At 41.1% G+C, this 26,603-nt stretch overlaps 1 protein-coding gene across 11 annotated transcripts in view; it reads right to left on the bottom strand.

Moving 5' to 3' along the window:
* The window catches only part of TLE4 (TLE family member 4, transcriptional corepressor), a 144,567-nt gene that overhangs the window by 97,854 nt on the left and 20,110 nt on the right, over positions 1 to 26,603 (bottom strand). For all 11 annotated transcript variants that reach the window (XM_082470951.1, XM_082470956.1, XM_082470955.1 and 8 more), the window contains exon 5: positions 12,699 to 12,761. In XM_082470951.1, coding sequence (XP_082327077.1) covers positions 12,699 to 12,761 — 63 coding nt within the window. The remainder of the gene's footprint in view (positions 1 to 12,698; positions 12,762 to 26,603) is intronic.

The raw sequence follows: 26,603 nt of genomic DNA on the forward strand, positions 1-26,603 counted from the left end.
TAAAAATGTACAACTCTTGCCAGCAGTAAAGTTTAAGGACTTCAGGTATTTTTTTTAAATGCAATAGGAAAACTAAAACCTACAAGTTTAAGCTGTTTTTCTTTTGAAAACTTAGGATGGACAGCATAGGAAAATCCCTCTGACCACAATTAAGTTCTAAAGAGAATAAGCAAGATCTGATTTTAATAATTTTAGGAATATTAGAAAAATTAAATAGCACAGAAGTCTCTGCATGAAGGCACTCACATCTGGACACACACGAGTGCTTATACAGTACCCCCAAAATGTAAATATTATTCCCAACTAAATACACTTGAACACTCTAGTACATACACACTCAAATTCAGTCTAAAATAGGTCTCTTCTGTACTCTTTTCAACTTGGTTTAGTGAATGAAGAGCCAAAGAGACTGTGCTGTGAAACAGGTACTCCTCACTGTGGTTGGGAAGAGTCTTGTTTTGGTTGATTCCAGCTGAGAAATGTACTAACATTCTCTACTGATCTGAAGTGAGTACGAAGCTCAACTATCATACTGCTTAATACATAGAAAGAGCTAAGCCATCAGTTATATGTGAAATTCCCCTTGACATACCTGGTACTACACTGAAAAGCCCCCAAATATATAGCTACTGGGATTAACTAGGGTGGCCACTATTTCCACTTCCCAGCTCTGTAGGGGTAGTGGGGGGGGGGGCGTGATACGGGAAAGGAAACTGCTTTAAGTTAGTTTATCTACATGCAGCGTTTTCACCCTTGATTTCCTAATAGAAATGTGTATTTTATGCCTATTAATAATGCAAGGAAAACTGTCAAATAATAACAGATCCCTGCATTTTACACTTTTAATGGACTCTGATCATTAAACTATACACCTTTTAAGAGTCTGTTTCAAAACAAGGGCTTCAGAAGCAATCCCCAAAATCTTTATAATAGATATCTCCAACCATCCTTACTCTTTAATAAAATATTTACCAAAGTGAAATAATTCATTTTCCTCTTTCTCTGAAAGTAAAAATCCTAAAGTATTCATGAAAACACTAGAAGGAACAGAGAGGTATAGTCGATAAAACGGCCAGTAATAGCTGTTCTTTCTTGAAGCCAACCTGACCATGTATGTTTACTGAGCATCTACCATGTGCCAAGCACAGAGCTCGTATTTAGATTTAGGACAAATCTGGTTGTCAGGGCAGTGAAAACTAGCAGTACTTGGAAAGCAGAAAAAACAAACAAACAAACAAAAAACATGTAGGACGACTCTGGGAATTATCTAATACTCAAAGTGAGTTTATGGACAAAAATTTTTATAGAATTTTCTACCTTTTGCTTTCCAACACTCAACAATGGCTACTCAAAACTTCCATGAAACTGAAAGCCAAAGGAACACATGTACACTTACCCAACATGCATACCTCTCATTCCATTCACGCATCCATTCGTTCAACTAAAGTTTTTAAAAGCTCTTACTCTCCGCCATTTCTGTATATTACTTAAATACCTCTCCATATTACTGAAATATCATCTACTTTACATTAAGTATTCAAAGAACAGTTCCATGAGACAGAAATGCAGAAAATACATCTAGTTAGGGCCTTTCTACCATGAAGATCGTTCAATTCTTGCTTCATAAACTGGATTCCAACTACCAATATGAGCAAAGATGCCTTAGGCAGTGGGGATAGCTTTCTGACTTGGCATTAAAATCAGGTACATTTACTGAGAAAACCAGAAACACACCAGTGAACCGTTAACACTGACATCAGATGCTTTTATAGAAACTCTTGCTAAAAAGCTAAAATGACAATGGAAGTCATGATTCAGCTCCTTCCTTTTCTCTCATGGCAATGGCCATGGGCTAATACCATATCTGAACTTTACCTGTAGTTCAGGATTTTACTTCCCTATTTCTGCTTACAACCGTGAATCATGTGGCGCTTAAGGACTTTTTGAACAGAAGCTCCCTAAGGCAAAGAATGCCTCCTCCCCCCTTGTGCTCTGACAGCACCAGAAACACTCGGACATTGCTCACTCAGCCACGAGTAACACTGTACCACACACTGAAGAAGCATGAAGAAGGGCAAATGATCACAAAAGAAAAAAATGAACACTAGGCGAAGAAGCCCTAAAGTACTCTCGCAATAGGACCCAAAGAGGCATTGTTTTTCCATTTTCAAATTTCAACATATAAACTCTCTGACTCAGGAAATATGGCAAGTTTTTCACATCTTCTTAGAACCGTGAAGGCTTTCCTATTATGTCTGCCATCTCTTCCCCTTCTCTTCCCCTTCCCCATCTGCTCCTCTCCTCCCACTCCACCCACATCTCATTTCCTCTCCCACTTCCTGCTGGTCTCCTCTGTGGCCTCACCGCAAGTGGTGACAGCCACTCTAGCCCCAGTAAATCTGCAGGAGGAAGAGTCCTGTGGCCCCTCTCATTGCTCAAGCTGCTCACTCTGATACGAGCTCCCAGTCTGAACTTTCTACCAGCACCACCAAATAAAGTGCCAGTAGGAATACATTAATAAGCCAAGGGTCTCTGAGAGAGCGGCCTCTAACTGGGATTTGGAGGAGAGAGCGAAAAAAATAAATAAAACCTCAAATATGTATTCTTTAAAATACTGTAACCTATAATTTTAAAAAATCCAAACAAACAAACAAAAAACCTAGATTCTGATTATGGTTTCACGACTCTGTAAATTTACTAAAAATTACTGAATTGTACACCTAAAAATAAGTGAATTTTATGATGCGTAAATTACATCTCAATAAAATACTGTGATTTAAGGAATACAAGCATGGTTGTAAAAAAAAGACCAGTAAAATGAAATTCTATACGTTAAATCACTTGCCTACTTACTTTCATCATCATAAAATTACTTTTTACACTTGTTCAAGGTATTGAAAATATTTTTTTCCACAAGAAAGAGACTAAAACAATATAAGCTTATGATAAGTCCAACAAAGCCTGCTGAGAAACTGGCATTAACAAACCACTAGAATATATACCTTACATGTTGAACGTATGTTTCTCAGAAGAGACTACAAGGACAGTATCTGCCATGCCAATACTTTGAGGCATGGCAATAGATCTGGTACCTGTAATAAAAACTTTAATTTAAAACTATTATCACAACTTACAATTTTTTTAAATATCCCTCTTATTGATAGGGGTAGTATAGGGGTAGTAAGGACAGATATGTGAAATGAACTAAAATTCTTATCCTGACATGTGGAGATGCAAAAGTGAGCAAGAGATAATGGCCCCCCCTCCTCACATGATTCACACAGAGCATCTTACAATACAGGAACGTAGGATTTAAAGTACTAGGGAAGATTATTGGCAGGAATGGTCAGCACATTTCCTGGGGCATCAAGGAAAGGCTTTGTTTTCTTATTCATTCATTCATTCAATTATTTATTAAGCACCTACTGTGTGCCAAGCACTGTGGTAGGAACTGGGATTAATCAACAAGACAGTGAATTAATAATATTCAAGAGGCTTTGTAATTACAGTTGCAGGATAGTTTCCATGAAGACAATGACAGGATGCTAAGAAATCACTCATCAGAGAAATATCTAATCAAATCTTAGGGTTGGAGGAAGATTCCGTAAGCAAGTGGACCGGACAACTGAGACCAGAAGAATGTGCAAGAGTTCCGCGAGTGAAAAGCAGGGAGAAAAGAACTGGAGGCAAAGGGAACAGCCTGGATAAGGTTCCTGAAGGATAAAGAAGCTTGTCTATCAAGGAAGAGAAAGAATGCGTGGCTGGAGGAGGAGAGAAGACTGCTCCCTAACTCCTTCCCACACGATTCTGTCTCTAAATTCTCCTCCGCAGTAGTGCACCCTCAGGTATTTAAAAATGGCATAATGCGTGTTTTCAACTTTCTCTATTCCAGGTCAAATATCCCCAGGTCACTGGCTTTAAGAGACTCACTCATCCTTCTGGCTACTCCTCTGGTTGTGTTCAATGTGACTAGACACAATTTGATCCTGAGCAGATCAAATCCAAGTAAAAGTGTCACTCCACGTCCATTAAGTCAGAGCCTTTTCCAGCAAGTCTACCAAGTTTATTAACACAAATGAGCTATAAATTTAACCAAAACTCTTTTAGTCAGTCTTTCCTAAATGGTATCCCAAGAAATGTTATTTAGGCCCACAAGAAATTAGGTTATTACTTATACAAAACACGATTTTAAAATTCACAAGGTGTAATTTGGCTAATACCTGGCAAACTGCTTGTCTTCTCAGAGCTTCAAATCTCAAAAGAGGGTGAATATGTACGTAGGCCTTTCCAAACAATTTTGGCTATGGAGCTTGGGATTAAGGCTCTCAGGAGACACCTTGGGAAATGTTGCCCAAGTCTTCTTGTACTGACCATTTGGCCTTGTCTTCTTCATTCTCATTCATATGCAGGCAAGGCATTCTTCACTGATATATCCACTAAGCTCTACGAGTCCAGAGCTTTCCAACAGAACTTTCTGCAATGCTGGAAATGTTCTAGATCTGTGCTCTAGCCACATATGGGTGGATATTGAACACCTAAAGTGTGGCTAGTGCGACTGAGAAACTGGATTTTTAACAACATTTAACTTTAATTAATTTTAATTTAAATCTAGATAGCTACTTATGGCTATGGCTACTGTACTGGACAATGCAGCTCTAACTTAAGGTACCTTAAAGCTTAAGTCTAGTAGTAATAATCCAACCGCTACCTAACTGAAAGTCAAAGAAATGAGTCACTTTCTCAAATACACACTAATTTTTTTAGACACATACAGATAAGAGGTGGCATTGCTGCCTTTGGAAGGAGGCCCACATTTAAACCTGCAGAAAAAAGTTCTCCTTCCTGAGAACCATCTTTCATCTCCTGAGGGGAAGCAGGCCATAAGGATCTCACCAAATATCCAACTGTCAACCAAACACACAGCCATGCAGAACAAGTCAATCTGTCAACCATGGAACTTGGGACAAGATTATGCTCTCTGATGCCTCACTCAGTATTGTGAGAAAAAACATATTTTAAAGGAAAGACCGCCCAATGTAAAAATTAGAAAACTGGTCCAAATCCTCTAAAGCCCCAATCCAGGTGTATTAGTCACTTTAGGACATTCCTTAGATACACAACACTGTCAGAACACACTACCAACACTGATAAAATGGCCCTGGCTGGGAAGCAGACGTGTCCTGTAAAGGCTGCTGGCACTTAATGAATGATCTCAGGTCTTATGGGTGTCACTGCATACATATCAGGGGATCTCTGGTGATTTCAGCCAAGCTCTCCTACATCAAACCATGTTATCACAAGCCATTGACTCCTTACAAAGTTAACAAGCAGGAAGACAAGTTAACCTGGTGCCATTATGAGGCGAGAACACTACCACCAGTGCATGTAACCACTGTATTTTGTTCATTTCCTCCCTAAGGCACAATATGAAAGTGACTGATCACACATTTTTCAACTTCTATTTCATGATTATTCTACACATGCAAAATGTGGTTCAGAATAATTCAGTACCATATTAAGCCAGGTGCCAAATAAACAGCACTTGACATACAACCATATCTCATAACACAGCAAAAGGGTTTGTTTTCCATCAAATTAAAAGGACTAAATTTATGGAAAGCCCAAAATAGAAATTCAATGATTTGACTGGCTATCTTAGCCTATTGGAACTTAAATGAATGTTATCACTACTATGTAATTGTGTATTATTTTCTACTATTTAAATGCAATGTAGAACATCCAAATAAATCTACAGAATTCTGGAGAAAACACAACTACTACTCATTAGAAAAGCTAACAAGGCAATAAAAACACAGTTTTGAGTTAGTTAAAATTAAAAATTAAATTTGCACCAGAAAGAATTTAAGTTGGAATGTTCCCTTTTCTCTGGGTAAATATAAAAGTAGAAAGAAGGCTTAAAATTTTCACTCCTAAAAATTCTAATGATCAGAGAACTTTGGTTAAACGTGCTCAGAAGAATGATTTGAATTCTTTTTTTTTCATTTGTTAATATTCACAGATGCAAGGCAAAAAGAGCCGCTCACTCCAATCTGGGCTCCTCCACAGCCTCCACGCAGCCTGCTTCTGCTTGCAGAACTCAAGGAACAAGAAAATTTAGCTTTGGAATTGCAGAGGACTAGGGGAGGAGGGCAATATCCATCACCTCCTCGGCACTGGATGACTAGAAACTAGTTGTAACGACCTGCTGAAAACAAGGTTAAAGATGGATAATGCCATTTCTCCAAATCTAACGATGACCATGGGTTTAATAAATGGGAATTAGGAAGCCATTGGTCATAAGGAACTACTTTCTGTTCTCTCACCCCATCCAGTAAGGTACATACATTTCAGGTTACTTCAGGCTGTGGCTGGAAATGGTTTGAGGCCCAAGACATTAAAAATGGATCAAGTTTGATGCTGCAAAGCAATCAACCTGAGCTACTTTTTCTGAGATGTCTTAAAATTCCACAAAACCAAGAGTGACTTATCCAATATATCTTTCATGATTTGGAAGGGAGGCAGACTGTCGAAAATTTTGATCCCACTTTCTCCAGTTTGAGGACAAGACACATGCACAAAAGAGTATGTCTGAGATAGATGAGGGGAAAAGAACTATAATTCAAGGACTCACAAATGTCCCACTTATGAGAAGCAGTTTCCTTAACAATAACTTTTTCAGCTTCAAGCAGCATGTTCCTTCCAGCAAGTCTACTACAAAATATGGCAGCCCTATGAGTGATCTCCTATATCCCATCCTTCAATTGAGAGGGGTCTTCAAAAATCTTTGTGCTTTTAAAAATATGGGCATAAACATAAGCTGTGTATCTAGACCTAGATGGCCCACAGGGCCTATCACTGTTCATGGGGGTTCCTTTTCACCCCCTGTGCATGTATGAATGATAAAGAATGCCTGATGGGTGACTCTTTTTCCCTACAATTCAGACCTTGGAGGAGACTTCTATAACAAGAACTTTGCATTATTTTATATTTTATGTGATAGATTAAAATACAAGTTGTGCTGATTATATAGTCAGAGCTAGAGTCTGTCACATAAAGATACACCACTGGTTCAGTGTGACTTCCCTTCAGATCAACACTGGTAATAATAATAATGCTCACTATTTTTATTTTGTGCACAGCACTGTTAGTCTAGAAGCAATTGCTAGCTGTCCCTTGATATCCCTTCTCTTACATTAGTTTAAGTTTTAGGTGGGCATACTCAGCTAAGACTACATTTCCAAGTCTCCCTTGCAGCTAGCCATGGGCAAGTAACCAGGCACTGGCCACTGCAAAGTGAGCAAACATGTGAGCATCACCCACACCACGACCTTAAAAGAAAAGGCACAAGTTCTCTCGTCCTTCCTGCTGGCGGGGGCAGGACACGGTGACGCTGGGGACGACGAACATCAATATATAAGGAACTTGAGTTTACAACATCGTGGAGTCACCAAATTAGCTACAGCTGCTTCTATGCAAACTGTGATGTGAGAGAAAAACAAACTTTTATTTTGCCTAAACCACTGTTACTTTAATCTCGGTTAAAGCAGCCTGATACCCAGCTAGGTCTTTCACGTTATCACTAGTCCTCATATAACAACCCTATGGTGCAGGTATCCCATTTTTCAGATGAGGAAACTGCAGCCCAGAAAAATATTGTGTTCAATATGATAAAAGAAGCAAGTGGCTAAGCCAGGATTTGGTCCCAAATCTGCCTGACCTCAGGCTCTTATCACACTGCCTCACATAACATAACTCTTCCAGTGGACTCCGCTCCTTGTTAGGGGAGCAGCAAGTTTCTGAAAAATACAAACGGTACTCTGAGGAAAGAAGACTTTAAATTATCACCTAATACGTCACCATCATGTAATACATTACTGACCTACAGCCTATTAGGGGCTTGAAGTTCTCAAACGTCTTAAGAAAACCTTGTTAGTCACCACAAACCATACCCTGCCCATCTCAAAACTAAACTATTTTATAACCCAAGGGGAAAAAAGTACAAAAAGCACAACTGTCCTCAAAAAGCACAACTGTCCTCTAAGTAAGACCCTCAGCTAGTGCCCAACATTTAGTTAATGCTTAATCTAGCAGGATAAGACAATACTTACAGGCTTTCCAAAAAAATAAAATATTCCCACCCTTCTGAAAGATCATCTGTGTGGAGCTAACCACGCACTGTCGCAAGCATCCCCTGGAGCTGCGAGCCTAGCTTATTTCACAGGAAGACCGCCAGCCAGCCCGCCCATTCACAAATATTACCTTCAACTCTTCCCAGTTTTTTTTACCGACTCCCTCCCTCCTCTCCAGATGTCTTGGGACCCAAAATAAGCTGGAATAAAATTCATTTCCCAGAAAAGGTTAAAAACAACAACAACAAAAACTGGCATTTACTATCCAAAGTGTTTTACATTTTAATACATATAGTACACATTGTAAAAATGGGGATACTCTCACCATCTACAGGAATATTACAACTCAGAGATCAACCTTCCCAATATAAAGCCAGTAAGATGCAGAGCTGGTCTGATTCCAAGTTAGCAGGAACACTTGTGCCTTGCTGCCAGGGTGTAACAAGTGGTGCATAGTTTTCAATCTACATTAGAATCGCCCGAAAGGTTATGTTCCTGGAAAGGGGGGCTAGGGGGCACTGGAGATAAGTCAGTACTTACTGGCATCCTTCAAGTCTGCTGAGTGCTCACTAAGGTCTAAGCGTCTACACGCTCTATCCTGAAATCGCTGACGGAGAGCCCACCCACAGAAACTACTTGTAAAGACAAAACTAACTCCAACTAAGCCACCAGGTATTTTGAAAACAGCCAGTCCCCCAACTAGACTGAGAAATTTGTTTTTTAAGATCACAGTGTGTGTAGAACACAGACCCCATCCAAAATCACTGTGTCTTCTGAGGCAAACTCTACAGCGTGAACACCTTGAAGAGTTGTCACGTTTTGGATCTTTGCTTGCTGGTTGGGGAGAGACGGGAGTTTGCTAAATTGGAAAATTAATTTTGGGAGCTAGAACAGAATCACCCTTGAGGCTACCTAATATGCCTCATGGAGATTTTTAGCTAGTTCACAGCCCTGGGTTGTTTTAATTGATACTTTTTCCCCCTATAAGCACATCAGAGAGGAAGGTAAACAATATACGCTCTTCCAAAGGGCAATGACTAGAAAGGGGAGGGAGGGCTGGCTCCAGGTCCTCTCAGAAGGGAACTCTGGGCTTCTCAGCTGCTGCTGCAGCTAGTACTACTGCCAGCCAACCTCAGGAGCCGCCCATTACTACGTGCTAAGCTGCACCACACAATCCCAGGGAATTCTCACAGCAATCATTATGCGTTCCATGCTATTATTTACTTCATCCTACAGATGAGGAAACTGAGGCTTAAAGAGGCAAATCACTTGCTAAAGGTCACCCAGCTTAAGCAGGTTACAGTAAGCCATGCAATTTGTAACAGGGAAGCCAGGACTCGACCCAGATGTGACCGTCATCATCCCTGGCCATCTCTTGCTTAGGGAACTGCCAACAGGAAGTTGGTATAGTTCCTCCTCAGCAAACGAGACCTGAAGTGAGACAGAGAAGAACTTCCCATTTACTACTTTGAGATTTGCCTTTTACAGAAGAAATCTGAGGGCAGCAGAATTCAGAAAAGTCTTACCCATCCCTAGGACCCAAGAGAAAGTGGGAGAAAAGAACAGCTCCAGACAGGTGAGGACTCACTCACCAGGTTTCTCTAAATCCTGATTTTAAGGATCCTGTGAAATTTTAAGAACTGTAAGTGACAGTTACTCACTTAATGAAAAGAGTTGGCAATATCTTTGTTTAATGCCTGGGACTTTGGAAGTAGTTGTACACAAGTGCAATAATAAGCACATCACTAAAATAGATATTGGCTATAATTTTTTTAAGTGTTTTGGTGAAATCTAATGGGAAAATACTTTTCTCTGATGTTACATACATAGACACACTTCGAGTCCTTGAGCTACAATTATACAACTTAACTTCCCAAAAACATGTCTTGCAGTTAAAACTAAATTTATTCAACAGTTGTCATTCAGTACATATTTTTTTAATTTTAGAAACTGTGGTACACTAGACACAAGCAATATTAAGCAGGTACATTAGTCAGCACATGGGAGCTAAATTAAAAATAGACTTATCTAGATGTCTGTAAATTCACTTCTTGTTCCTGCCAAACTCCAAAAAACCCCTCCGACCACTGTCCTGTAGCTTATGCACTAGTCTTCAGGAAATGTTTTTCTTTTTTTCTAAATACAATCATTTAGTTTTTAAATAAAAATATTCTAAAATAAATTCTAATGCCGCAGCTGCCCTTCTGGCAGTGAGACTGTCACACAGAGAGCCGGTGTTAAAAGATCAGATTAAGAGCCTTCAGTCCTAGCACCAAGTGACGCTTGCAGCCACGCAACAGTGATTTTGCACGTCTCTGACGAGACAGGAAATAGAATTCATCTTCCTCCAATAACCTGCCTCCTGCCCTCCCTCCAGCCTACAGTCCATCTGCCTCAGGGTAGAGGCAAGTAGTGCGATGCTCACAGAACGCCCAGAAGAGGAAACAAGGTGGGCCGCGTGCAGACACAAAACATCCGAGAGGCCCGGACTGGACGGCAACTAACGTGTCTGTGGCCCACACATTAAAAGATATACACACACCTTAGGAAACGAAAAAATAGAAGAGCCAATTAAATCAAAGCAAGCAGAAGAAAAGATATACACAGCATCAGGATTTAGAAAACCATGGCACAGGTCATCCATTACACATGTCAGGGATTTCAACCAGGAAACGTCAAAAGTATCGGGGAAGTAAACAGTAAGTAGTGAGATTATGATGCCTACCCTCCCAGCTTAAGGCAGAAAAGGAGTTGCCAGTGTCTCCCCACGGCTTTCCTCTACAGGGTACGACCTCCTTAGCCAATTAATTCCAGTCCCGCCTTGCTCAGCACCACTACCATTACATAGTCTGTTCCTACCGGGCCTGCTCACACAAACAACATAACTCAGGTGGGAAAACGACCTACTGGCAAATCAGCTAGCTCCACCGACACCCCAAGATCTCCTCCCACATCTGAACATTACCCCACAGATCCTGCAAAAATGCCGTGGGAATAAGCTGTACTGGTGATTATGTGTAGGAGTCTGTGTCTTCAGAAGCCTAAAATCTAACACCACCCCAGAGAAAATTCAAACTTTTCCTTTTCCCTCTGCCTTGGGGAACAACACCTCAGCCTGGTCACAGCATGGTGGGTTACACATCCTTCCCATTCACCACCCCCATAAAGCAGAGCTGCTTAAAGTAAGAAGAAACACACGCTGGTCTGGATCAGGCAAAGGGCAGCCAGACTTCCTAAAGAAATGCAAACAGGCCCCTTGACTCTCCTTCAGCACTCCATGTAATCTAGTCAACAAGCAAATCCTGAGTAGAAACAGGTAAATGGGAATATAGTGGGTGGTGGTTTTGTGGTCACAGCTAAAGGACGAGAAAGACATCCTTTGTTGTTAGTGATCCAGAAGAGCATCTGATTGAGTTCAGGATATTAACTTAGGTCCGTGGCTTGTGAATATGAGCGCCCCCAAAGGATATATTCCCATGAAAGTTCCTCATGGTTACTGAGGTCTAACCCAGCTCAGACCAAATAAGAAGTCAGATAGGGATCCACATATCTATAACACACATGAACGCTCAAATACCGGCCGCATGCTAACCTCAGCGCATGCCCACTGGCAGGCAGGCGGGTGAACTGTTCTCCTGAAAAGCAGTGACACAACTGAAGGGAAGGAGGGAAGTGCCTCGGTGCCTTCCAGCCCACAACACCAAGCACTGTGGCTGCAAGACGTGCAGCTATTCCATTTATTAGCTTCTTCCTTCTCACAGCTGATCTTACCTGAGCAAATGAAGGATTCAGTAGTCCAGAAGCCAAAACTCTCTCCAGCTGGTGCACCTAAACTTTGTAAGTACTAAAAAATAAAAGCAAGCAAGCAAGCAAGCAAGCAGAGGAGGAAAAAAAAAAAAAGCCACCATGCACTAGAAATGCACCTCCTCATTCCACCACGTGCGCACCTGTGGGCAGCGTGCACACTTCCACTAGTGGGAGTAGAAGAAAGCAAAGTGAGCGGCACGTGGGGGCTTGGCGAGGCGTGAAGTCCGTGGTACTCGGAGAAATGAGTCCACTGAGTCCATCTTTTGTGTCTTTTTCCCAAATGCACCCACAATATAAAGACTTCATCAGGTAATAAGAAGTAACTTTTTAGACGTCCCTAGCCAAAAGTTACATCAGTTTGTTTACTATGTAAAGGCTTTCTGTTTGATATATCTTCTGGCAACTCTTAATGCCCAGTGACAAAAGTATAGAACAAGCTCTTGTCTTCTGGGCAATTTTTCAATCTCCCCTATTAGATGCCATTATGACAAAGTCGTAGTTCTGAGCAACACTACATAGTCCAATGACAGCAAAAGATTTAACAACTGAATTTTGCTTAGCACATTAGAAAATACTCCATTATATAAACACAATTATATTCCACTGAATGTTAATAAGGTGTAGAAGTTGGAATGCGAACACTGTATCTTAGAAATGTGCAACACAAACACCAAGAGACAGACAAGGCCAAGGAGTCAGTTTTATCTGCAAAACCACTAAAATGGTACCTTCCAGCCCAATGCTTGAAACCAACTGCCTTACCTCTTGGGACAGGAAAGGAATGACTTGTGCACAGATAGCATTCAGCCTCTTGACAATCTCTGCCTGCAAAGAAAAGAAAAGAAAAAAAAAAAAAAAAGGAAAGGAAAGCAATAAAGAGAACAGTCAGCTGGTTACAAATTCCCGAAATATTAACAGGATGATATTAAAACACACTTTATATTCTGGCTGGCGGATTTCCTAAGGAAGAGGAAAACTCTCATCAGCAAGCCCATTAAAAGGAGGCAGTGACAACAGTGCCACATTAATAGCACAATTTATTAACCAGCATTCATCTTAAAAAGTCAACCTTCAAGCACCAGGACAACATAAAAAGGAATTTAATTTTCATGACTGGAAATCTGTTTTCAGAAGCCTTCAACGGGACCCTTGTTCATTCTAATGTGGTTTTACATAAAACCTTGTGTTTTTTAAGTTTAGATGGTAAAGATACATTCTTCCCTACACCCCAACTTCCCTCACCTAATAACTCACTGGAGTTCGACATTTGCAGCCTTTGCTTTAAACACAGGCACTGAGATTTCATGAGCGAGTCCCCAACCTCCTTAAAGAACAGCACCCAACCAACTCAGGTGAGTTGACTACTTCAGATCCTTAGTTATAAATTGTTGGGAAATGGCATGTTTTTGTTAACCATTAAAATTTCCAAATGTGTCCCACTAGGGTTTTCAGTGTGCAGAGGTTTAGAACATGCTAAAATCCTCCTATACTTAGCAGAAAGCAATTATTTATATATGGTGACTAACCTTGGGAACATTAATTACTGTTGTACTATAGATCTGCAAAACTCCCAATAATGTCAGATAATAGAGCTTATTCTCTATTAATTTGGTAAGTGTTGAAATTTTAGACAAATAGGATTCTACAGTAAGTTAAAAAAAAGAAAAAGAAACGCCACCAGTATGTTTTCTTTAAAAAGCTACCCAGAACTTCACTGATCTCCACCGTAATTTACATTATCAGGTGACTCCTTATATACTTCAGTACGTGACACGTAGACAGCAGGGTTTTTACACGCATACACACAAAAAAACTTTTTTTCCAGTTTTATTGAGATATAATTGACATATGGCACTCTATAAGGTTAAGGTGTACAGCGTAATGATTTGACTTACATATATACTGTGAAATGATTACTGCAGTAAGTTTAGTTAACATCCATCAAAACAGCTTATTTTTTAATGATGGAGCGGGAAAAAGGGGAGGCGAGAAGTGACGGGAGACAGAAAACATAAAGCAATTACTATTCCTGAGACATTCTTAATGTAAATTCCACCCAGGGTCAGTTCCTCATTTTATAGGAGGACAAAAATTCTCCTTTTCTTGCCAAGTCATTACCAGAATGACAGCGACACGCCACTTGCGCAATCTAGATTTCCTTCTTTCATCAGCAACCCTTTTGACTTTGTGGCTATGCAATCTTTTAAATACCAGCACCTTAAAAACTTTGCCAGCCAAGAGAAAACACAAATTCACCATGAAGTTTCAAACCTAAGCTTTCCCTTCCAGCCTGCATTCCTAACAGGATGGACAAAAACCCAGTACCAATAAGCAGCAGTGAATAAGGACCCAACTGTGCTGACCTGATTTAATTTACTGCCCTGGCCCCGTGGAGCATTTAGCTATCCTTTAAGAATGCTCAAACCACCATGAAAAGCTGCAGTGGGAATCACCAAACCACTCTCCACCTGGACCGAACATACCACAGTGGTTACAGGGTGAAATTCCAGTGCGAGCTGAGAAAATAGAGCAGCATGCACCAGGCTGAAAGCACCAGTCTCAGAGGCATTTGGTTGTTAAGCTTTTTGTAGGCAGAGGTGGAGGGGGAGAGAATAAAAGATAATGAGACACTTTGGGGCAAACCAAACTGATGATTCTAATGCTTAGAACCATCTGCCAAGCATATTTCCCTCATTATGTTGTTTACATAAATAAAATAGTCCCTTGCTAGGAGGGTTGAAAAATGTGTGGGCACATAAGAAAACTGAGTTCTCTAGTTTGCCTACATAACCCAGGCAACAAAAACTACTCTAAGGAAACTCACTCATCTGTCAAAATAAAGACCAAGAGGTACTTATTTGACTCCTTTAATGTGCGGCCTAGGCCACGTTAAGTCTGAGCAACTATGAAAAAAAAAAACTACATTTCCTTAAAAATAAATGTAGAAAAGCCAAAAAGTCATTTTATTGATTCATGTATGTTAAGACACATACATAACAGAAAAAAGGGGGTAGAAACCTTCCAAACTTTTTCTTTAAAGGTCTCCTTTTGTCTAAAAGACTTCTTAATTTCTTTAAGTTGTCACACCAACGGATTTTCCTGGTCAGGCTAATTGGCAGCAGGGGGGTAGGATGTGTGTGTGTGTGTGATTTCATAAAATTAAGCGGGTCATTCCTCACTTTGAAAGCTAAAGTTGCCTCGGAAACACTGCTGCTTCCATGGGCATCTAATTTTGCCTCTTTTGTCCCATAGGACCCAGCTTTAGGGAGGCATCATTTATTTACAGGCCTTTCCACTGGGCTTCAGCGATCAGCCAATAATACTGTGGACACACACTTCTAATGGCCTATGTTTTGAAACTGAGTCTAATCTAATGGCTGGGGCCCAAACTCCTTTTCCAGCACAGCCATTAAAGGATGTAGGTTATTGCTGTTGTCACCACTGATATTTGTCATTGTAATGTAATTAGGGCCCTAAAATGATGCATTACAGCCCTTGGCACAGCTTCTATTAAAATCTTTTCTTCTGCTCACTGAACTGCGACCTGCTTTCTGATGAATAACAGACAGACAGCTTTAGGGTAAGGAGCAGATTCATCAAAGAAGTATTTTTCAGCTTTGGGGAAAGAGAGGGGGAAAAAAGGCAACCTAGGAGGAAAAGCACCAGGGGAGGAAAAGCCACAATGCACATTTGAATTTCATCTGACCACTTGAAATTCTGATTGCATCTGATGAATCTTGCTTAGACAATATATTTCCCAGTCTTCGAATCACATGGTTAATCAGGGCTCTAATCTGCTATCCATCAGCCTACGCCAGTGCTGTAGCTTCCAATCAAATTTATAGGCGATGTGGCTCATGCATCCCTGAGCAAGTACATTCACAGCCCATTTAAACAGGCAGAGATTCTGAAATACTGCTGTGAGGGTTACTGGATGTTATCATGGTATTCAATGCTTTATGGAACCGCTAACTATTGCCTTCAGATGCCCATGATATTCCAAAATAGGATTAATGGCCTCCATAAAAGAACAATTGTTCATGCCAAAATATAACAAAATGATTGTTTTTGCAGCCATCGTTTGTTAAATACATTAACAATTTTGACACTTCTATTACGTTTTCTTCGATCCATCAATATATTCACTAAAAAGAAAAAAGTCCCACACGTAATATTTTCCTACCCTCAAGGCACTACCATTCTACTTCCTCCTTCTATAATGTCCCTCCTTTATGCCACCCTCCAATAAAAAGAACCAATAAAAATAATGACCATTCCACTTAAAAAACAAAAAACCTGTTTGGGCAAAATTTTTTAGAAAAAGGCAACTTAACAAAAAAGGCGTTCTATGAAATCCCTTGGTTATGCGCTTGACACCCGGCACATGAATGCTGACAGACTCACCAACCCCGAAGTGGTGACGGCCAGTGGACTAGCGGCACGACCAGTCAAGTGGTGAAACGGAGAAACAGCGAGAAAAACCATTTACCCCTTCTTTCTTCACACCCCAACTCAAGAATCATGGCAAAATTGATTAACTACCTTGCATCGTGGGAAAGTAATGTCACACACTGAAAAGAATGCCACAGTTCAATCCCTTCATTAAAAAGTAACAAAAACTAAAGCATACAGTATCGGATATTTTCTTTATTACTTGTAACAAATTAGTTATTTAAGTAAGACAAAAAACTAGTTAAGCCTACACTTTTATTTAATTACATCCCCTCAAATAGTCCTAATATAATAAAAAATCTAATTTTTATTTTGATTATTTCCGCCTATGATTTCCTTAAAAAATAAATTTTATTTTAATGACATAATAAACTTGAGAGAAAGTACAGATTATCAAAGACAAGTATCAAAAGCAATTGTTCGTTTAAAAAGTGTTTGCGTTTTTGTTCTCTCATCAAAATAGGAACAACACTACTATATAGTATTGTTGAAATAAAACAGAGTAACAAAACATTACTAGGAAACCATTTCAGTAGCCAATGGGGTGGGAGGGAGGGGCAAAAAACCTATTATAGTTTCAGTAAAATTTTCTTGAAGAATAACATTTCACAACTGATTTGTTCTTATACAGCAGTTTCTTTGCCAGAAAAATGTTTTAAGATGAATCTATTTATTGTATTAAGTGTTTTATCAAGAACATACACCCATCTATTATTATTTAAACACCAAAAAGTGAAGAAACACCAAACACCAAAAACTTCCCACTTATTCTGAAATGCTTTTCAGACTAAGTACAAATAAATCTTGCAACCCTCTCCTTCAACCCCCTTTTACCACTACAGAACCAAGACTGTAATTTTTTGTTTCAATCCAAAAACATCTTGATTTGTTATTGATTTGTTCCAAATTATCTGAGAAACAGTACAACTTCTGGAACCGATCCTGCCTGTCCAGAGATTAAAAAGTCACAAGACTAATGAGAAATTCTTCCCAACTTAATAGAAATCCAGACTACACATAGGAAAAAATATTCAAGTAGTACTATTTCTCTAAACTGAGAACTCAGTTTTTATCTTGTCATCAAATTTCAACTTGACAAAAGAGGTAAGAACATGTAATAAATAAAATTAATTGTATGCATTTTTTTAAAAAGCCAGACTGGAATAAGGCTTAGAGATTTAGATCAAAGGTATTGTCAAGCATTGCCAGGAAGCTGGTAAACCAGATGCCTAAGTTATTTTGGTACAGGTGATTATTTTGCACAAAATATTTTATACTGCTTAATAAAGCAATAAAATGAAGTAGTAACATTGTAAGAATCAATGTAATAGGACATCTATGAGTTCCCTAAAGGACTGATTCAAACTACTAAGACTTTTTTTTTTGCGATTTATTAAGACAATCTGTAAAAGCTCTCATCATCCCACTTCCTCTCACAAGAAAGAGGTACTGTCTCGGAGTACTCAATTAGTATTACCTTGAATGATATGAAAGTGCCAATATTCAACCATTTTTTTTAATCCACTCCCACTCCCCTGGTGAGTTGAACTAAAGCAATGATTCTACTGATTGTAATATCTCAAGCAATGTCAATCTGCTTTGTGTTCTGAACTCATGTTTATGCTACTTTACTGCATGCCAATTGTGCTTTTAAAGTGCCCAGCATGCAGTTATTAACTGCATGTACTGAGGTATCCCACTTGTTTGTCCTAACAAGATATTCAGGTGCTACTGTTCGTGGTGCTACTGTAGGAACACGCAGGATGATGTCTTTCCCAAAGAGTATCTATCACAGAATACCTACATTTCATGAAACTATTTCCATCTATCCCCAAAGGTGAAGCTGTATTTTACTGAAGCATTTTTGCAATGGTTAGAAAACAGGGTCCCTTCCTCTCACCTCTTGAGCTTTCTAGAAGGTCTTTAAGGGAATTCCCAGATATTTGCCTATTATCCTACCTACATCTTCCGGGCTCTGGTCATTGTGTTTAACTACTGTTCCAAATGTTAAGAGTGATATTTTATCACGGTTGAGAATGACAGTCATTTTGCCTGACAGACATCCAATTAATACCCCAAGGTCAAATCATTTTGGTTCTCAAGTCTGAAAAACACTGGAACCAATGGTAAGGTTATACTCAGCTCTACCAGAGGGGTGGGGCAAGGAAAATGGAAAAAAGGATGTGAGGGAAAAGTGGGATGTCAGGAGTAGGGAAAGCAAACGCCTTTCTCTGGTGGACTTAACCCCAGCCTCCGCAGAACCAGGTGGAGCTGGTCAGAGAACCTGATGACCGAATACCAAGACACTCAGGGCTCTGCACATGCTCATTTCCTCAGCACTCCTGGGCCAGTGTATCACCCAGCAAGCCCTGCCGCCAGCTATTTTCTGACCTCTCTTCTCTCTCTCTCCCTGTCTCTGAATCGCTTTCTTCTTTTTTTTTTTTCTGCCCTACTCTTTCCCACTGACATAAATGTACAGGTGCCTTGAATGAGGATTTACAATTAAGCATTTTCATTCTCAGCAATGGCTGGAGGGCACAAATATTCCTTGTGCCCATAGTAGGCGAAGATCATTCACCTTGATTTCCCCCCAAAATGATGTATAATGATTTAAATGTACGTGAGAAAAATCTGAAAACAGAGGAATGTGAATATTGGAATAAAACCAAAAAGAAAACAAAAACAATAAAGGGTCTTACCAAGTTCTCATCAAGGACACGTATTCTCCAGGAAAGCAACGAGCCACCTTTCATACACTGAGAGCCATGCTCTACTTTTCAGTCTATACTCTTAGGTTGGGGCTAAAGGCTTCCTTGTCTACTTCCTTCTTGTTTATCTCCATTTTTCAACAAACCTTCATCTATATCCATATTCCTCAGCACTTCCTTTTCTCTCGTCCTTTCAATTCTAGAATGACCTCTATTGTTTCCTCTTCCTCCTCCCAATTATATAAAATGTCACCTCTTTGAAGCCATCACTGCCAAGGTACCCTTCCATCCCCTTCAACTGTTTTCTCTGTTTAATAAAACAGTCAGCTCTTTTCAAAAGCAAAGTTTTGCTCTTCTGCTGTTTGCACTTATACCGCCCTGCCCAACATGTGCCCTACCATACAGGTCCTGGCACAGCAGGCAAGTGCATCCACAGGGTCCGCCAGAGATCTGACCCTGGCATCCAAAAATGGGGGTGAACGAAGCCTGGCAAGGATAAGGGAGAGTCCCTCTGCCCGGAGCCACCTCCCCCAGACCTCCTCATGGCTCACTGCCTACTCATCATTTCAGGCTCAGTCCACAGGACCCCTCCTCAGACAACTTCACGCACCATCCTCCGGGACTCCTTCCTTCTCCCTGTCACTCTCCAGCCCATTACAGTCTTCTTCACAACATTCATAATCACCTGAAATTACCTCACCTATGTTTTTGTTTACATGTACTAGCGTAGTGCTTCTCAAACTTTAGTGTGCATGCTAATCACTTGGGAATCTGGTTAAAAATCCAGCCTAGAGTGGGGCCTAAGTGTCTACACTTCTAACAAACTCCAAAGTGACACTGGCACTAGCGGTCTGCAGACCAACATTAGGTCTGCAGCAAGGTTACAGAGAATGGAGGCTCAATGAGGGCAGAGATACCCCAGTCCTGGTATGTAGAAGACACTCAAAAATATTTGTTGAATGACCAGAAGAAACTGCAGTCCAGGTTCAGTGGTTGGAATCTCCTGAAATCTTTTGCAAGCATGCTAAAACTGTTTGGGAATAGTTATATAGCACTTCACCCATAAAGGAATACCTGTCTAGAAGACCTGCGTATACTGATTTGGTTTGCTTACCTCTCCAACAACATCTTTTCTAGCATTTAGGATGCCATACTGCTCAAAAAGAATAATAAGTAATTACAGTGGGCCACAAAAGCAAATGCAAATCCACTCTGGACAATTCTTGACTGATAAGTAAATGATTAAAGCTTCCATTCTGAAACCATGGCAGGACGTATGTTTTAAAAGATCATTTGCGAAATACAAAGGAGATGCCACTCAACCTCCTTCCCAAGATTATTCACCAGACTGTGCTCACCTGACCCACTGGAATTGGGGTATTTGTTAGAAGGCACACTGCGAGGGCACCTTCTATGGTGAGTCATGATAAATCCGCCCAACGGGATCTCCAGAGTGAATTAGTAACGGCTGAAGAGCAGGCCCTAGCCAGGGACCGGCACCCCTCACAGGTCTCACGGGAAGAGCGATTCCTGACAATTCCAGGTGTAGTGGGTCACAGGGGTTACACACATGAGCTCAAGTGTAGACCAGCTCGGGCATATCAACCCTGCTCACAACCTGGACATTTAGTGGCAGGCTTGGGGAGCGACAGGCACAGCCACAGCATGAGGACCCCTAGGCAGAATATGCCACGGGAATCCCTTCCAAACAAGGTCCAGGAATCGCTGCAGCACCACACTCATGGGATCCCACGTATGGATTTAGATACGCAAATCCACTCCCCACAACCCCAGACAAACCTGTGTGAATACGCTCACTGTAAGAGGGTTCTAATAATTAGGAAGCCTTTACTTAGAATATACTACTTCCTTGCCTGTTTCTGTGGAGTTTTTCTGTCATGGGTGCAGTGTACGCCCCACAAAAGTCCACCATCACTCACTGATTCCTCACCCAAACTCTTTAGTGACTCACACAGGTACGACTCCTATGCACTGGGAGAAGCTGCCTGTCACAGGCTGCTTAAGAAATTAAAAAAGGAATCCCATACCACAGACTAAGAGCTCTCTATAATCAGAAAAATAATAACATTTTCCCTATCATCAGGCTCACATCTACCTCTGCTTGTTTCCTTCTTTAATACTTCATTAGGCAGTTGAGAAATTTAAAGGTGTGGAACACTACTGTCATCTATTTGTGCTCCTATATTCCTAGTTACTTTTAAAATGTATATCAAGCTGCTTTTTATTGTGCAGGCAGTTTAAAAATTTTCAACATGTGAACCTTAGGAAAAGCCAAAATCACAAACATAATACTGCCTTTCTGTCCAGTCAACAAATATTTATCAGGCACCTACTATCTGTCAGGCCTACTTTAAGTGCTGACACAGGGATTGGAGACACAGGAGTGAACAAGACGAGTAAGTCCCTGCTGTCATGGAGTTCACACTGTAGGGGCAAGGAGACAGAAGCAAATATACACATACATGAAGAGGAATTTCAGATGCTGAAAGGTGCTATGAAAAAGATAAAATGGAGGGTTGAAGAGAAGAGCCTGGGGCAGAGAGGAGATCTGGTTTGGATGAGATGATCAAGGAAAGACAAATAAAGAAGCGACTTAAAAGCTGAAATGTGGCTGGAAGCAGCATCACCCAAAGCAGGTTCTATACCAAGTTCTGCAGAGTCATTAACAAGTATTATATACATAAAGAGCTCCTTGGTCAGATGACCTCGCAGAGCTTAAACAAAGTTAAACACGATTCTTTTGCTGCTGACATCCCACAGCCTCTCAATTGACAATGTAATAAATCTTTGAAAAAGTGTACATAAAAATGCAGTACTAATCAAACTTCTCTGACTATGGAACCCCTTCTTCTCAACGCTCTTAGAGGAGATTATATTTCATGGGAAACGTTGAGCTGGTCAATGGTTTCCAGCCCTGGCTTTACACTAACATTAGTAGTGAATCCTTCCCAAACACCAACGCCCAGGCCTCACCCCAAGCCAATGAACTCATACTCTCCAAGGGTAGAACCCACACGTCAGCATTTTATTTTAAAGCTCCCCAGGTGATTCTAATGTACAGGCAGGATTGAAAGCCATTAAGATGGAGCACAGGATGCATGCAATGAAAAAACAGTGGAAAATAAGGACAGAAAGGGTTCACAGGGGTCATACGGTGGAAGGTCTTGAATGCCACACTAGAGAGCTTGAACTTTATTTGGAAGGCAGCAAGGACCTATCAAGGACAAGTCCTAGGAAAGCTGTGATAAATACCAGACAGGAGGTCAAGACTCTCCAGGGCATTTCTGCTCTCCACCCCCTTTTGCCACTGATTGTATTTGAGTGGCTGTGGAAGGGCAGAAGAGATTTATAACCACAAAACATACCGCAAGAGGAAAGATGGAGGATGAAAGATAATTTCAGAATAGGAACAATATGAATTCCCATAGCACCACAAACGTAGCAAATTCAACAAGACATTTTCAGATATCAGCTCATTCATTCACTCCGACTCTAAGCTAGCAGCTATGGTAGAATCAGAGGTGAATGCCAAATTAATCTGGACCCTTTGAAGTTTTCATAATCTGGTATAGCGGAAGACTAAATGGAAATAAACACAGTAACGGACAGCACGTGGTACCTAGGTGGTACACAGAGGAGCCCGAGCAATGCAAGGGGGAGAGCGGAAGAAACCCCTTCTTGCTGAAGTCATTACAGAGGCTCTGGGGAGAGAGCAACATCATGTTAGCCATATTAACTCCACAGTTTTTCAATACTTTTCTCTATACTGCCAGGCACTATGTTACCCTCTGAGAAAAGAGTAGGGGAACAAGACAGGATTTATAGAGCCCATAATCTAACAAATGAGACAGACACTGAAAAAAACAAAATGCAAGGTATTTTTAAATGCTTAACAGGAGACACTGTTTCCCTGAGTAACTGAGGGTGAAGTGAGTCTGCTAGACAAAGGAGAGAGTGGCAGGGGAAAGGGCAAGAACATTCCAAGAAAGGATCAGCCTGCTACAACAGCGTGGGACATTCAGATTCTACAAATGGGACAAGTGAAAGGGGACACGATGAGGCTGAACAAGCAGATCCAGAAGAACCCAACGTACTGGGATTATCTCCACCCAGGTCAGGCCAGTTAGGAGACAACCAGATCCCTCGTGGAGAGAGTCATCACCATGTCTCACCACGTGGTGGCTAAAGGTACCACTCGTGACCATGATCAGTATCATCCTCCGCAACCTAACGTTCATGGATGGTTTCCTCTGGGCCAGATATTTCACTTAAGTGTAGAACAATTTTAAGAGGATGACTTCTGTCCCCATATTAAAGCCACAGAAGAGTAAACTGGTTAAGCCATTCACCATGATCAGAAAGCTGGAGGAGCAGCTGAGAATAGATTCCAAGAGACCAGAAGACTGACTGGGTGTGGCTAATAAGCGAGAGGGAAGGGCAATCACAACCTCCCTCTGGGTTTCTGGCTTGGGAAATCGGGTGGATGCTGCTGGCACGTCCTGAGATAAAGATCTCTGGACCACAAGCAGACTTGTGGGGGAGGATGTCATTTGGGGACATGTTGAGTTTAAGTACTTGTGAGACATTCAAGGGAAAGGAGCACTTGGTTACATGCAATGGTCTCAGAGGAAAGATCCAGGCTGCAGAAAAAAATGGGGATTCATCTACTTAGCAGAGTGGTCAAGATCACCTAGGTCAAGGGTAAAAGAAGAAGAGGAGAGAGCCTTGTTGGAAATACTGGCTAGATTTCCTGGAGTGGAGAAGGGCCCTTGAAGAATGACCCAATACAGATAGATACAGAAGTGTACCCAGAGCTCCCATAAGCCCAGATAAGGGAGCAGAGAAGGCAAAGGCTGCAGACACGGCAATCAGCCAGGAGGCCAGCACAGCCATCCCAGCATGACCACAAGGGTCTGATGGGAAGTGATGGGGAGTGATGGGGAGGGCAAGGAAAGGAGACAGGCCGCACACGGAGAACCAGCAGCATGCTGTGACGTCAACAGATTTGGACAATGAAAGGAAGTAAGGAATCCATGATTCCATCCAACATGTAAAGCTTGGACATGGCACTACCATTCATTAAGATAGGGACGTCACAAGGCTGATTTCAAGGTTTACTTGGGGGGACAGTTATGGAAAGGCAAGGAAAGAATCCAGACTTAAGTGGCAGAACATTCTGCAAAGCACACCAGATATTGTGAATGATAAACTGTGCAGTGCCAGATCCCAGGTTAACTCTAATTACTAATCCAGCGGAACCATGACTTTAAAGCAAACCCTAAGTGATTTGGGACTCCATTTCTACAACCATGAAATGGGAAGAATAATGCTGCCCCACATCCCACTGGCAGAAATATTTATGAGAGTAGACTTATTAATATAATCCCTTAAGGTAAGTAGTACTGTTTGGTTTAAGACAGACTGAGATTAGATAGTGCTACAAATTGAGTAGCTGTATTGTTAGGTATCGATTGACGCTTAGGGCTCTTCCTGTCTCTCAATTAAGAAGACATCCCTCACTAATTTATACTACATGGGGGAAGGGCTGCAGATCTAAAGCGGGGTGGGAGGACAGACTCACCAGCACAGTAATAATAAAGGACAGTGCCTCCCGACTGATGGAAAAGAGGAATGAGGTCAAAGGCCTGGCCCCAGAAATTTTGCTGTTTCTCCAGTTTCGTGCACTGTGACCCAGAAAAGACATTCTCAGTATTTATGTTTCGCTACTGGCAAAGGATCTCTCTTCCTCTTTTCTTGGTAAACAGATACTTGCCCTGGATGCAATAAATTTTATATACAGTAGTAAAGAGTAAAGACTAGGAGGCTGGGGACAGAGGAGGAGAGGGAGAGGGGAAGTCGGGCTCAACTTCAAAGCTTCTTGCAATTTAAGGCCACAGGTAACAGTTAAGTGAGACTTACAGAAAACACATTCTTTCTATTAGGAAGATGGTGAAAATGAAAAACAAAACTTCTCTCTAAAGCAAGTTACTAAATTAAGAAGTCAGAAGTACTCAGAAGAATTTAAACGAGTTTTGCATTAACCAAAACACAAAAGGCGGTGCCTCTCAGCTTTCTTCTTGTGACTGTGTCAAACTCCTTGACTTAATATTTTGCACACGTCGAACTTGATCTTACCTTTCACCTAACTTGCTTTTACTTTTTTATTTTGGGGGTTACACTTTCTTTCATTTTATGAACTTCAATTTGTCTATTCCTAATCTATAAAACAACCCTGATAAACTTTTTTTTTTTTTAAACGTGATGATCCATTTATTTATATATTTATTTATTTATTTATTTTTGGCTGTGTTGGGTCTTCGTTTCTGTGCGAGCGCTTTCTCTAGTTGTGGCGAGCGGGGGCCACTCTTCATCGTGGTGCGCGGGCCTCTCACTATCGCGGCCTCTCACGTTATGGAGCACGGGCTCCAGACGCGCAGGCTCAGTAATTGTGGCTCACGGGCCTAGTTGCTCCGTGGCGTGTGGGAATCTTCCCAGACCAGGGCTCGAACCCGTGTCCCCTGCATTGGCAGGCAGACTCTCAACCACTGCGTCACCAGGGAAGCCCTGATAAACCTTTTGATTAAAGATTCTAAAGCAGTGCTACTGAAAGTAGTCAGTCCCCAAACTGTTATCCATCAGCAAGATAATAGGCTCATGCCAGAATTAAGTCAACTACTGTTTACTTCAGCTAGATAGGTTTTTTTGGTTGTTGTTCCTCAGTTTTGTTTTTTCAACAATAAAGACATTCCTGATGAAGGGAGTAGTGCATTGATTTATAGTCTGGTACAAGCTCCCTACCATAACGCCCACCTTTAGCAAACAGTGCACGGACCTGCCCCAGTCCATGGACCACACTGAGTAGCACTGCTCCAGGGCAACAGTCCTACGATACAAACTGTAACTTCTCATTGCCTGGTAGTTTTAGGTGATAGATATTTTCCCTCAACGCAACAGCACTCTCCAACACAGCTCCAATAAGTGGAGCATTCCCTGATCCCCTGCCTGGTTTGTGTAGAGACGCAAGTGTCCACAGTAACACTTAACTACGTAAGGGGTAGGTGATGGTCTAGAAATCAGTTCTGCAGACACCCCAGCCACAGGGTCTTCCCACAAGATCATGCTGCCTCCTAGTCTGACGCTGTGCAACAACAAACAAAAATAAAATACCACAATTATATACTGTATTCTTATTTCTAAATGACAGGGTTAAAGGAGAGCATGACAAATGTTACAGCTTAAGAATGTTTTCACATCTTTCACAACAAAATACACTCCAAAATTGGAGTTCTCCTTGCTTTAACTTGTTTCTTTTTCTGCAAGGAATGCGCCAACATGAGAAACCAAATTACAACAAAATATACTACTTCGTGATTCTGTTTGCCCATTTACCCAAAATATTGCTCAGGAATTAGAGGACAACATGAGCAGGGCAGCCATTGAAGGATGAGAAGAAAGGAGCCAGAATTTGAAAGCATAAGTACCTATC

This window comes from Balaenoptera physalus (assembly GCF_965194825.1).
Source record: "Balaenoptera physalus genome assembly, chromosome: 7".
NCBI classification, from domain to species: domain Eukaryota; kingdom Metazoa; phylum Chordata; class Mammalia; order Artiodactyla; family Balaenopteridae; genus Balaenoptera; species Balaenoptera physalus.